This window comes from Caloenas nicobarica, chromosome 8 (genome assembly GCF_036013445.1).
Source record: "Caloenas nicobarica isolate bCalNic1 chromosome 8, bCalNic1.hap1, whole genome shotgun sequence".
In the NCBI taxonomy this organism is placed as follows: domain Eukaryota; kingdom Metazoa; phylum Chordata; class Aves; order Columbiformes; family Columbidae; genus Caloenas; species Caloenas nicobarica.
The window spans coordinates 25,943,362-25,958,435 of record NC_088252.1 but is presented as its reverse complement, the minus strand read 5'-3'; the positions used below and the strand labels follow the sequence as shown (position 1 = coordinate 25,958,435).

General features: G+C 37.9%; 1 protein-coding gene across 1 annotated transcript in view; it reads right to left on the bottom strand.

Moving 5' to 3' along the window:
• Positions 1–14,626, bottom strand: part of BCHE (butyrylcholinesterase) — a 30,669-nt gene extending 16,043 nt beyond the window's left edge. Inside the window, exons 1-2 of the mRNA XM_065640208.1 lie at positions 14,541–14,626; positions 9,646–11,167 (exon numbers count right to left, since the gene is read on the bottom strand). Coding sequence (XP_065496280.1) covers positions 9,646–11,162 — 1,517 coding nt within the window. The 5' untranslated portion in view covers positions 11,163–11,167; positions 14,541–14,626. The remainder of the gene's footprint in view (positions 1–9,645; positions 11,168–14,540) is intronic.
• Between the last annotated feature and the right edge of the window lie 448 nt (positions 14,627–15,074).

The following is a 15,074-nucleotide window of genomic DNA, read 5'->3' as shown; positions in this document are numbered from 1 at the left end:
CTAGTTAGGGGCTGATCCAAACCCAAACAAATAGAACAGATTGATTGACTTCAAAAGCTTTGGATCAGGTCCCAGCTGGAGAAATACCTGTAGCTGTTTACAGAAGAAGCTTCTTTCCTCCTGAACAGAATTCACATGATGATTTCACACATTCTCCAGGACTTGAGGTTCTGGTGCGAATATTCACAGTTCATATTATATCATTGAAGAGACATGAGAGAGGTTTAGTCCTCCTTTATTCTAAAGGAATGCTGCTTTTTTTTGGTTTTTTAATGTTCCTGTAAAGTATTTTGTAAGATCCTTATGCTCTTTTGTATGGTGTCAATTTTAGTTTTCAAGGACCACTTTTCAAACTGATATATATATATTTATTTTACAGTCTGGGCTGCAACATTAGATCAGATTAAACTATACTTTTTCATCTTTCTTGTAGAGGTTGAAGAGGGCTATTCGGATACAGGAGAAGGTGCTGAACCCTATTTAGGCCTTGAAGGAGGAAGTAACTTCCATAGAAGGTAAGGAAAAGAATAAGCAGACAGGAAGGTACATGGTACTTGCCCTTTTACTCATTCTCTGATACTGGCTTACCTCCTCTACAACCTCACTTCTTCTCATGACCTGGAAAAACATTAACTTACAAAGTATCTTAACCAGAATAGCTCCCTGGGACAAACCTAAAGTGACTGTGTAAAGGGAGAGAAAAACGTTTTTATTGCCATGGAGCTCTTAATACCATGTTTTAAATTCCCAGTGGCTTTGGTGAAATTCGTCAGCCCAACTGGTTGTGAGAAAGAGTAAATACTATACTCGCATGATTGCTGTTTCCATCTCTTGCTTTATCTCCCATTAATCGAGTTCCTCCCAGACACTCAGAAATAGTTAGATAAATGGATTCAATGCTTTCCTTATCTCTAAAGACAAAATTTTCAATACAGACTGTGTAGTAGGTACTATACTAGTATATAATGTTTAAGATCTGCTTTCAATTGTAATTGCCCTAATCATGATTTCTTTTCAAGACGGGTGCTCCACATAGCCTTGCACCAAATAAAATAATCTAGATTCATTGTGTCCTGATGGACTTCATCATAGGAGCATTTCTGTGGTATTTTCCAGTAGTGCCACTGTTTTATTATAGAATGGTTTAGGTTGGAAAGGACCTGAAAGATCTCCTAGTTCCGACCCCTGGCCATGGGCAGAGGCACCTTCCACTAGACCGGATTGCTCAATGACCCATCCAACCTGGCCTTGAACGCTTCCAGGGATGGGACATCCACAACTTCTCTAGGCAGCCTGTTCCAGGGTCTCACCGCCCTCACAGTCAATAATTTCTTCCTTATATCTAATCTAAATCTACCCTCCTTCAGTTTAAAGCCATTACCCCTTGTCCTATCACACCATGCCCTTGTAAATCGTAGGAAGAGCATGAGTCATAAACCCCAATTACCATGTAATCTAGGCCAAATTGTGCAGTCCCATAAATAAAACCATTAGGCAGCTTTCACTAGCATGAATATGTGTTATTGGTTCGTCCGGAACAGAATCACTGATACTTCATGATGGGAAATGTAAATAAGAAGTTATAGGGTTCATAAACCCCCAAATAAAATGGTTATAAATAAAAAATATGGTTGTTATTTTCTTATCTCTATTATAAAGCCATTGTAGTTTTAACATTTATAAGTGAAGATCATGTAACTTTCTTTGATAAACACATTCAGATTATGTCCCAGCTTTATAACATCCTCTGGATCTGATTTGAACTACACCAAGAGGGAGATCTCCAAATACAAACATTTGGACTGACAGTCATGAAAGGCATGCTTTCAAGAAAAAATAGTATGTAAAGAGGGGAGGATATCTAAGTCTATTCAAAGTCCTTCTCTTTCAAAATTGAGGAGGTTTTTGTGGAAGTTGGAGTATGCAGACTACTTCATAGCTAGGAAAAAAACAACTGTTTAAACCTCTAAGCATTTCCAGTAGAAAATTCACCTGGAGGCTCTTACTTGGGAACATCATGGTGAATAACATTCAAGAGAGGTAGATATTTAAAACTTCATTAGTTAAAATAAAAATCGCAGTATTTGAACAGCAGCTCTAGTAGAAAAAGGGTCTCTCTGGTGTAAATTTGAGGCAACGCTTTAGAGTTTGTATTGTATGAAATTAGGAAGTTGTCTTATGTTCCCTCAAGGAAAGGCAGAGAACACAGATGGCAGCCAGAGATGTCTGGGAAAGCAGATGATGGCAGCTTTAATTTTACATCTCTGTTAGCATATAATTGTGTAACATCACTAAGTATGAAATGCCTGATCTCTGCTTATGCAGCTTCTAGATTTGTGGAGACAGAATCTCACAAATCCTGTGACTAAATTGCTAACTATACCCACAACTGCCTTCTCTTGCAGCTGATGGAAAAAAAATTAAAGACCATATTGAGCTACCTTCAAAAATATGGTGTTAGGTAACCTCTGCTGCTCCTCATTTCCTCTTTACTCCCCTTTGCCACTTCCCCGAAACAAGCCAATCTCCTGCGTTGGGGAACAAATTAAAACGTGTACCAAAAGGTTTCCATTCTTCATGTGAAATTTCTCAGTAGAACTTCAGATTAGTGTACCAGGACCACCTGGAAAAATGGGGTTTGTGGACCTTTTAAACTTCAATTTCTGTCTTTTGATGATGAGACAAGGACTAAGTTGTAGAAAACCAGCACAGAAGAAGAGTGCCTCTAAAAAGAGGATTAACTGCACGTGAACACTAATTAGAATTTCACAGTGACTTTTGCAACCATATGTTCACATGTCTGCAAAAGTTATGATATAGGGAAAGTAGCCCCTAATCCTAATTTATCTCTGAAGTGTATCGCTCTTATAAGTGAACGTGTCTTACATGTGACTCCTAATAAGTTTGTGCATTCATTTCCTTCATTTCACTGTTAACAAATCTGTCAGACATTTTCTTCTCTTACCTTCCCAGCTCTTTTTGTCCTTTCTCCCTTCTTCGTCCCTTTATTTGTTCACCTAGCTTCTTGCATCAGTTAACGTTTCCCTCTTGTCTCGTTTTCCTTACTCATGCACTTTCCATCAAACACTATATTATTTCCATCCAGGCTGCTTATTCCCACTCCCAAATTTGAGGTAGCAATCAGACTATGATTTTATTTCAACTCTTGGAACAATTGTATTTGGAACAATTGCATTCCTCTCCTTTCCCCAAAACATATCCCTGTAGGCTCTCTGCCAGGTCCTGGGCACAGCAGTGAACCACATCCAGGACGTTTCCCTCTCTTCTTTTACAGGATCAGCCAAAGGCAGCATAATTGTACAAAAATCCACCTCAAAAAAAAATCCACTTTGTAATTTATTTTCTTGTGGCTGTGTACGTTTGTGTGTCTCCGACTGCGGACACAGGGAATTCACCTTGCCCAGTCCCAGGACTGTGAATTATCGCTGGTGATTTTGATTCCACAGCCTTTGACAGCGTTATATTTAAGGCAAAGCTTTGCATTATGGTTTTGGGTTTTAGTTTTATGTCTCACTCAATTACTCCTACAATATTTGGGTATTTCCTTAATAGGTGTTCTCACGTCATGTTTGAAAATTGTAGTTTGACTCATCTGTTGTAGAGAACAAAATCTGTATGGACAGAATTGCATTTGCTGCACATATGGAAACTAAGAAGACATCTTCTTGTAATTTTGCAATATTTGTAATAATATTAAGCCAATCTAAACAATTTGTATCTCAGACCTATTTTCAAAAGATGACTGAATCAAATACTCCTGTTTTCAGTTTTGAAATTCAATGACAGCTTGTCAGTCTGCAAGCCAGAAAGAGAGAGATGGCTGCCAAATGCAAGTCTCTAGTTACTGATTTTTTCCATGATGCTCTATTTCCAAATAGATTGCTGAAAAGATATTTCCATTACCGATTCTGAATATAACAATATATATGGATCCTGGAAAGAAGATGAGTCACTCTTAAGAACCCAAAAATCAAAGGGGGAGGAGAAGTAGTTTCCTAAAATTTGACTTTTTTGTTGTTCATGATTATGATTTCCACAATATTTTTCATGGCTCAGAAATTATTCCCGTGAAAGAGAACAAGTGTGAGAATGCCTGTACCCTTTGGGGTCAAAATTAAAGCTTTGCTTTTCCCTAACATGGGAAGGAAAGACTTTCTGTGCATCTTTTTGCATTCTTAGGAACCCCTCTCATGCTGCATTTATACTCCTTCAGTTTTTACCTCACGCACAGAAATCCGTTCTGGATTTTTGACCTGATGTGTTCAAATCAGTAGTTAAGATGAAAAAAGATTTATTCAAGATAAATGTGAGATGCCAGAAGGAGCAGCTTCAGGGAAATCCTCCTCCTGGTCCCACTGAGCTACAGCTCTGGGGTGTTTTGAAGACCTTGGGAGGACCAGCACCAGGTCTTGTCTGAGTCCATCAAACCCGAGCATCTGTCCCTGTCCTTGTGAAAGGGCCCATTTCAGGAAGAAACATTAACACAACCCACAGGAAATTTCTTACCATGAAATGGTTGAGTGGTACGTAAAACTTCCTAGTTTCTGAAGTATTAGAAAATCAAAAGTGGTCAGAGTTTGGTGTTGATTTGTTTGTTTGTTGGGTTTTATTTGTTTGGGTCTTTTTTTTGTTTCTTTTCTTGTTTGTTTGTTTATTTTTTTTTTCGTTTGTTTTTGTTTTTCTTTCCCCCCGTCCCCCGTATATTAATTTCCTTCCATACACAGAGTGTATAGGTCCCCAGTTCAATCTGCTGTCTGGACTCTATATGAGGCTGTTGTTTTTCTTACCACTGTTCTGAAACTACTCTCTATAAACATGTGATAAGTTGGTAGTAAAAGCACTGAAATTTATTATATGTCTACCAAAGGAACATCAGGGAAAGGCAATAATAACCAAGCAAAGTGCTTCAGAGCTTTAGTGGGACAATCAAAGCCTCACAAATTCCCCTAAAACATAGGGGGAAATATTTCAGAGGCTTCACTTTATAGAAAAAGCTGCAAAGATTTGTTTCAGCAGTTGTAAAACTGGCAGTGAGACAAGTTTTGCCAGTTTCCGTTTATCTGAAACATTTTTCACAAAGCCTTAAAAATATTATCTATGTACCACTACATTCTTATTTGAGTTTTCATCTCATCTGATTTGTCTGTCTCTTTGTCACTTTATGTCACTCATGTCTGAAGAATAGAGTTACCCAATCTAATGAATAAAGCAATGCAAAAGGCCTAACCTAGCAAACACTGATCTGGAATGCCATATATTTTTTCAGGATAAATAAAACTTTCTCTGACTAGGGTTAGCAGAGCATTCCGCTGCTTATGATTGATAGTACCTGTTAGTGTCACTTGCTTACTTTCAAAAGCTTTCTGAAGAATAACGAAAGTGCAGCAGAGAAATGAATTTTAAAAGTGTTTAGAAAGAGAAATTTAAATTCTTTCAGCATGGCCATAACTTAAAATAAAGTGTGCCAGAAAGCATTCAGTAGAAGGCCACTGAAAACTAATTTAATATTGTTAAAATGAACTTTACCTATACATAAACGTAATCACACTGAGACTGATCCAGCCCCTTCCATGTGATAGTACACTGTAGTTTTCTGCTGAATTTAATTTAGTCACATCTCTTTGCTTGTCTAATTTTGATGATGTCTGGCATTTTATCAGATGACTTTAAGGCTACTAATTGATATTCAACTTCTTGTATTCTTAAATACAAGAATCAGCTGAGGATACCCTAGGTCAGGGCAAATGGAAGAATTTTAAATCAGAATTGAAATCAAGGAGATTGGTTTTGGAATCTGTTCTTTCCTATAACCCAAATATTTTATTATTCTTGATTTATTCAGACAGCACCAGTAATAAGATTTTTTTCTTCACTTGCTGGTAGAACAGGGACTTTTGAAGATGTGATGGCAATGTTGTTCTTTCTATTGGTGTATAAAGCCAGCATCTAACTTCAAGCCTCATAGGTGAAATGTCTCTTCCTGTCTCCTACTGTATAATTTACATTCCCCGTTCATACTCAAAAATTGAAAATCTTTATCCCTGTTAATTTTCCAGCAAAAATGGTCAGTTATCACTGTTATTTATTTTTAGCAAGGATGTGAAACGAGAAATGCCTCGAGGCTTGGAAAATTGCATCAGCTATTGATGAGGGTGGTGGTTGAGTAGCAAACTCTTGAGCTGGCTGACAATCTCCTTTTGTTTACTGAGAAACGTAGAAATTAAGAATTCCAAGTACACTCTTAACATCTTTTGAAGGAGTCCCTTCTCTTTTTCTCCCTAACATATTTTCTTTTGTTCTACATGACATTAGGCATTTATAAGAAACAGAAAATGCTCCTACAGACCATACCTTTGACTTTCCATATCATCATTTTTATTCCTAGTGCCCATGTGAGAATGAAAACCAGAGATCAGTAGGATCAAAGTATGGGCATGAAAACCCCTTATGAGAAACAGCGGCTGTGAGCTGAGTCACCTCTTGGTCCCTCCCACTGAGAAAGTACCAGGAGAAAACCAATTTCTTTCCGCTTTTGTTGGCTCTACCTTATCTCCTCTCCTCTCAGGCTGCTCTTCCTTCCCTTGTGCTTTTGTACTTCTGCACATTAGAATATTGGGTCAAACGCCCTCACTAAAAATGGTGCTGTACGATATTTCTGATTTTCATCTTTAGATTGATTTTTCTCCTCATCTACTGGAGACACCATAGTAATTTTCCCCTCAGATGTTTGTACTTTAATGATGTCAGATTTTACTATAAACATTATGTCAAATGAGTCTTCCTCAGTTCTTTATAAATGCTGCTTCTGTGCTCAAAAGTGCCAGGAAAATAAGTATCAGCTATTACCTTTGGAATTGCTAACAATTTTTATTATTTTCCTACTAATCGTACACTATGAATAATGTGTTACAGAGCCTAAGGAATGTGTTCTGGATGATGAGAAAAATGTCATATAATGGGTTAATACTGATCTGATCTTTAACTGGTGCATAAATTGCATGATTGTATTGTCTACCGTAATAGTGACGTTTTTGATAATTTTGTCGGAAGCATAGGGAGGGATTATTTGCTGTTTGCTGTGGAAACCATTTGAAATTCAATCCTTAGGCTAATCTAATTATAGTGCGAATGATAATCAGACTAGATGATGGGACTGTCTTCTTTAAACTTAAACACGAATGTATGTTATGTTGTCTAATTTTAGCTAGCTACAGTTACAAGGACAGTGTACTCTATTTTGCACAGCAGGTTATTGAAATTTTATATATATAAAATATGTGTGTGCAATCCAGTGGAAATCACAAAAATGTAAATAGTGTTGTGCAAAATCTAACATAGCCCTGAATTTCTCTTTTCCTACTAAGAAATAGTTCTGTTTAATGGAAAGATCTGCTATCTCGGGTATAAGATCCTGATTGCAAACTCCTGTAGGGCAGGCTGTAAAATTGCGGTGTGTAATAAGGAACCTTCACACTCAGTCTGCTCTCCACGAAGGGCCTGATGACACCAGCTTCAAAGCAATGTTGTCACAGCACATCTTCATGATGCAGGAATTGTGACCAAGTTTTACCCCACCTCATTGTACGGACTTCATTTTGGCAATCTATCAGATGCATTTTTGGCACTGATAAATCAACCACACAGCTCAATTCCAGAACATACACCCCTGCTCAATGCTTTCCTCTGTGCTTCGGTCTTTCACACCAAATTCATATGCAGTGGTGTCATCAAGCACCGAGTAAAGAGGGAAGCAGGAAGAGCTCATAGACAAAGTTCTATATTAAATTTCACAAGAATAAAACCTGTATTAAGACATTATGCACTGATGAGTATAGCTGTCTGTACAGTAATTTTATGGGTTTTAATATGCTCTTCATTTATGGTAAAAAAAAAAAAAATACAGGCTTCAACATACAAAGGGGACAACAGGGTCAGAGTAGATCACTGAGACACACAGCAGTTCCTAGTACAACACCAGGGTCAAGGGAAATAGTATTTACTCAGACAAGTAACCAGGGGAATATTAGATTGAACAAGAGAGGATGGATGACACCTCTAATTAGGACTCTTTGGGGAGGACAGTTGTTAATTCCAACAAGGAAAGTACCAACAAAGAGTTGATGAATCACAGTTTTAGAGAAGATGCATAGTTACTATTTAAGGGCTTGAAAAAAATGCATTCTAGTGAAAGACTCAAGAGTACAACCTGCTTTATTTAATTAAAAAAAAGATTAAGGGTTATTTGAATAGACCCTAGAATTATCTCTGTACAGAACACAAATCATAATATAAAGCTTAGAAATTGCCAAAGAAAACATAGCACCTGGAAAACAGAGAAGCAGAATAGGCAAATTCAGACCAGACACAAAACTTCCTTTTATAACTGTAATGGTTTTAAGTAAAATTAAGCTTTAGAACAACATACCAACATTTGTTCTAGATTTTCCATCATTGGAAATGTCCCACCTGTGTATTGTATTATGTACAAGGTTATACAGACTGAATGACGACAGTAGTCTCCTCTGATTTCTAATCTATTAAGAAAAATAAATAGATCCTGTTCCAAACTTGATTTCAGCCTTTACAAATCCACATATCCTTCATCAATCAAAGGCAAAATCTACCATGGAAGAAAAAATTATGCAGGATTTAAAAGTTTAAGTTAATTAAACATTTTAAAAACATGAATTAAGTGTTTGATAGTATGATTTCACAGATACAAATATTTATATACATACTTTTCTCAGGAGCAAGCACAAACTGAGCTTTGAGAAGACCAGATACCTCCCCATCACATCAGGCTTGTAGCCTTGAGACTAATTGTACGTGACTATAGTAGTGGCTGTTTTTCTTACCACACTGAAATATTTTCATTTCAAACTGAATATTGCATTGAGAGCCCCACAACCCAGCCAAGCAGAGCAGGGGCTGTCTCACTTCTCTTGGACCCCAGCTAAATAGACTGAATGAGGAGTTGTATTTAATCCCTTTCAAACATTCAAATGAAACATGCTTATTTGCTTCTTATACAGGTTAGGACATATTTCACTTAAAGATGAGTCTAATGAAAATAGTGAGAGATTTTTCATCAGCTTCAGTGAAACCCAGGATTATACACAGTACACAGGCGAAGATTTGCTTTCTGAAAAGAACATCCTGCAATTCCAATCACTTCATCATGTGAACATAACATACCTCCTTATTATCTACCTGCATGTTCTGAGCAAATTACTTCTTAAAGCAAATTGAGCTTTTTTTTATTCCTACTTCTACTGTTGGAATTCTTTCCCAGACTTTGAAATATTTGGTTTCTAAAACTTGAAACTATTACCATTCTTTGTAACAACGGCTGCCATGGAAAAAAAATGTTTTGGATTTGCTTTGATAGGTGGATACAGATGGTTTTCTTAAGCTCGTCCAACACCATGAGCCACACATCAAGAGTTTATTTTACTAAGACAGTGTTTTTATCAGAACTAAAACAGGAATTCTGGAGAGCTGAACAATTAATCCTTTCTCAACATTCTTATTAGGCTGCAAATCACCACCAAAACAGCTAAACCTTTTCCCCCTGTGAAACAACAAGCATCTGATCAATCAAACAAACTGCCATAGTAAACTTACCCAGTTTTTGCAAAAGTTGCCCAGTATCTCAACATGGACCGGCTTAGGATTTCTTCAGCTTTGGTGTAGTTCACTCTTCTTTCTAGGGGCAATCCGAACACAAACTCAATCTCATAACCATGCATCACTCCCATCCACTCTGGCCAAGGGAGCTTTGATGATCGATGTTCAAAGAAATAAAAAAATGCCTTGTGTCCCAGTTGTGCAAATTTTTTGGTGAATTCTATAGCAGGACATATTATGTTGTAGTCACCAATAATATCATCCATGGCATCGCGGTAATGTTCTGGCTTCTGCTCATTTTCCCAATCTGTGTACTGAAAAATGATTGATTCTATTGCAAGTTGGCTTGCTTCTGGGAAGGACAGAGTTAAAGCTGCTTCAAATTCTGTTTTATTGATCAAGCCATCACCATCCTTACTGAAGCTAGGGACTCTATATGCTAGAAATTCTGACCCTTCATCTTTATTAACGCCAACTAAGATCTGTGTTTGTTTGAAAAGGCCATTCTCAATCAATGTTTCTGGCATGTCCAAGAGAAAGTCACCATCCACAGTTGGACAAAAATATATTTGTAAAAGAGGATCATATGTTAAAACAAAAATTTCATTCTCCAGTATATCCTTTGGGTCCTTGTCTTGGAGGCAGAGAATTAGTTCTGTCTCATTGCTGGTGGGACACTGGAGTTGTTTAGCTAAAGCCACAGTTCTGTTTCTGGCTTCAGCTGCTGTTATTGCAGCCCATGGGGCATTTGCGGATCCACTTTGCATGATGGCTCTTGTGAATAAAGGATGGCTTTTCGGAGAAAGGATATGATAGCTGACAGAAGCTGAACCAGCGCTTTCTCCAAATATAGTCACACTCTTTGGATTGCCTCCAAATGCTGCTATGTTCTCCTGGACCCACTGAAGTGCCAATCTTTGGTCAAATAAACCTGCATTTCCAGGAGCTTCTGGATTTCCTGGCAAAGCCAAAAATCCTAATGCACCAATCCTGTAGTTCATGGAAACTACGATGACTCTTTCTACCCTGGCCAGAAACTTGCCATCATAGACCGGTAGGGAAGTTGAGCCAGCTTCAAAGCCACCACCATATATCCACACCATGACAGTTGCATTCTTGGGTTTGGGAGAAGGAATCCATACATTAAGATACAAGCAGTCTTCACTTAGGTTAGTTTTTGGATTCCACATCTCTGTTCCAGGAAACCCTGGATAAGTTGTATCTATAAGCTGGTAACAAGAGTTTGCATGTTTTGTGGCATCCCAAACATCTGACCACTTCTCATGAGGTTCTGGTTTTTGAAATCTCAGTCTGCCGGTGGGTGGCTGTCCATAAGGTATTCCAAGGAAGGCTGTCACCATTCCCCCCAGTACCTGCAGGTTTGTCCCCCTCACTCTGCCTTTCCTGGTTGTAATGATGTTGTCTTCAGGCATTACCTTCCTGATGAACATACACAGGAGAAGCAGCCACATAAGAAATTTGGTATAGAGACCTGTACCATTTGTCCAAATCATGATGCCTGAAGCACAGGAAAAAAAGAAATTCAGAATTAGTATTGCAATGTATTAGTACCAGAGCCAAAACTGTTTATTCAAAAAGGGTGTAAGTCATCCCAAGGGCATTGAAATTAATACGGTGCTGCTGCACAAAGCTCAGGAGTGTTGAACAATAAGTTCTTCTTAGTTAACTGTGTTGCAAAGTCTGTGTTTAGTATTTAGCATTTGGTACAGTGTTTCAGAAAAATTCTGTCCTTGGAAAAAACATAGAACCGAAGATTCCAGACCAGAAAAGGTGAAGTCATATAAGCAAACTCTGACTGCTTCAGTTAGAAGCTGACTTAACCACTTGCATTTCTACTGGCACGATAAACAGGACACTTTACGATCTGTGATGGAAAATGCCATGCCCGACTAGACATTACTCTGTTAGAGGTTCCTTTGGCAATTTGCGTTCTCAAATCAATAAAGAGCAATAACAAAGATCACTAGACACATTTTTCCACACATAAACTTGCATCCCGTAAACAATGAAAAGGAGCTTGAAGTCAAGTTTTAATCCAAGGATTTCCAGGTCCACAGAAGTTTTGAACTCTATGCTTGGGTCACTGCAGATGCCTTGGCTGAAGCAAACCATTGAGATGGCATTGCTATAAACCTAAAGCCCTGGGTGATTTTATTGTCCTACTCATATCTCTCAAGATCAGAAGGTGTTTTCACAAGTACAAGAAGTACCTCTGAAGTGACTGTCAGTCCGTCAGCTCCTGTGCGTGACTGCACAGTCAATAGGTACAAGAAGACCTAAATGAAACATTTCTTACAAGGTCTTTTTTCTCTAAAGCAACTTAGCCAAGTTTACAGCCATCACAGTAATGACAAGTAGTCATACTTCTACTACTTAGAATGAATTTTAAAATTCTAAAAAGCCAAGGATTTTTAATATGTGTAGGTGGTGTGTGATAATTTAAGTATGGCCTGGTCTTTGCTTCCTGAGAACTTTTTAAAGTGATAATTAATATTAAAGGTAAAGGTATAGAGGCTGATTATGTACCACATTTAAGCATACTATTAATAGTAGTCCTATTTACCCCAACCATTTCAAATACCATAAAAAACCCCATATCTTCCCCTTCAAAGTGAAAAGTCAGAAAAAGGCTATTTGCATAAACCCATTTCTATGGCTTACATATTTGAAAATGCTTAACAAAGCTTCCTTCTATTTTTTGCTTCTTGCCCTGTTGTACACAGTGTACTCTATCCTGCCACTTTAAACAGGCCATTCTTTGTTAATGAGGAGCACTTGTGTCCTTAAAAGGAATGAGTCTAATTGCTGTGGAAAGTACAGCTGTGGCCTAATCTGAGCTCCTCCTGCTTGTTTGCCTATTCTTGAAAATCAGCTAAAAAAATGCAAGGGGGACGGAAGGATGATTTTGGGCAAAGAGATTCTTTGAGATAGCATCAAAAGAGCAGGGAAGGATATTCAGAGATAATATTTTTAGCATTTATATAAACAGATGGAAAATAGAGAAATTTTAGAAAACATAAACATTAAGCTCTTGTCTTTTTATTAAAAAAAAAAATTAGATAAGGTGGTGAATGGGGGCAATAGACTTCAGAGTTGGTCTAACACTCCGCCTAACCTTCGGCTTGACTTACAGAAACCTGCAAATGCCCCCATGTCTGCTAAACTTTAGAGATGTGAGGAGTCAATCTGGGCGACACATGTGGTGCAGCAACTCCCGAGGAGGTTGAGTGAACAGAGGCTGCCTCCAGCATCCCTCATACAGGAGGCACACATCATTTTGTGGCATTTACCCTTTTTCCCCAAAAATAAGACCTAGCCCAAAAAGAAGCCCTCATATGATTTTTCAGGATGCTCAAAATATAAGCCCTACTCCAAAAAGAAGCCCTAGTTACAGTTCATTTAAAAAGTCAATACTTAAATAGTGTCTAGACAGCTATACATGTAAAAAAGTAAGCATCTTTTGGAACAAAAATTAATACCGACCCTGACTTATTTCTGAGGAAACAGAGTACCTCTTCTGTGTGCCAGTCATTTTTTTTTTAATCTTCGTTCATTCCTGTAATAAAAATCTTTCAAGAGCTGGGTGAGAAATGTATGTAAAGATTAGCTCGCTGCAAAACTCCCACCGCATCTCACAGCCAGCCACGGCAACTGGAATGAGAAATTTAAAGAGTAGGGATGTATAACAGTTTGGCACGTGTCCACCCGATGCACAGCACTGGGAGATGGGAGAAGGGATTTCTATAAGTCGGTCATTTCGCTGACACTGTCTTTTTTCACATACTTCTAACACACAACCCAGAACAAAACACACCACCACACTGGAAATAATATTTCACACATTGTCATTCTGAAGAAAATGACACTAAGAAAAACAAGACATTAAAGCTCCTAAAGCTTTAATATCTAAACAGTAATTAAAATTAATTCACTTCTGCACATTCATGTTAATTGAAAAGGAATGGGATGGGAGGAAAACACTGTAACATCGCAAAACACAAAGGTATAACTTTTGACCCTAAGAAGTTTAAGACAGGAGTTTTAGGAAGAAAAAAAACCTAACCAAAAATTAAATTCTGTACATTTTTAAGTAGCTCTGCAAAAGAGAAAGTGGCATTTTAAAGAAAAATCTTGTAATAGATCAAGCTTGAAAAAAGTAGAATTTTTGTACTACTTAACAAGATGACTTGTCTGCTCTCAAGTTAATTTGCTAATATTAACAAAAGTAGCAAGTGACAGATGATTATAATTACACCTTGCATGTATGGCAAATATTAAATTTAAGAAGGTTTTTAATGCTGCATTAAAACAAACTCAACAACATAAAGCACACTGAGCAAAACAAACATTACTCAATAACTACTATGAGAGTAAAAGGGTCAGAAGATTCCTTTAGCTCATCAACCTTAACCCAGCAGAGATACATCACATAAAGTATTTGCACACTTTAAAAAGCTGCTTCTGTAGTAGTTTCCTCCAGCAAAAGTTAAACAGACTATACTTTTGTATTCTTATTCAGCAAGGGAACACCATTTATCTCAAGGATTGCTTCCTCTTCTTGCAAATCTTTACGCAGCCAAAAAAATCTGTACACGAGACTATAAAATCACTATTTAAATAGAAAAGATGGTTGAATTAATAAGTGATTTCTAGCTCAGCTTAATTTACTTAGCCCAGGATCCCCTAAATAATACCAAGGTCTGATACACACGCCTGCTTACTCGTTCCATTTGCAGAGCAGAGTGAGTTTTCCCAAGAGAGCAACAAATGGGCAGAGTGTAACGTTTTAAAAGATCACAATCCCCGTGCAAATCAAGCCGAACTCTAAATTATCCTGGCAGACAGAGAGGCGTAAATAGAGAGTCACTTACCCCACTTCTATTACAAGAACTACAAAGTTTTTAAGAGTCAGGATCTTTGAATACTTGAGGGGAAACGAAGGGTGCAGCTGCTGCTTTAAGCCCGTAAATTGGACAGTGCTGACATTATAATCAACTGTTTCTGACACAGAGCTCGCGAGAGTTGGCAGCAGCAACTTGATCTGCAGGCAGCCGTGCCTTCCGATCCGACATCTGCCCAAAGGCTAATGGTCTAGATGTGGAAATGCTACAGAGATAAACCCGTTTTGGAGAGAACTGGGCATGAGCCTCTACAGCAAAGAGAAGATGCGGTGATTTGTTTGTAGCATAGAGAAACTATTTTATAATCTAGAAAAATAAACAGGATTATAACAAAATCCTGTATTTCCTTCATCTTACTTAGAGCACCGGTCACACCTGTGCTTTTTTGCTGTTGTACAGGTCAAGATTAGCACAGTTTTAAAGTACCTCAAACTTTCCTTTTCACTGTGAGATGAGTAGATATTTTTGGCTGTGGCAGATAACAACGGAGTGTCTTCTGCACAC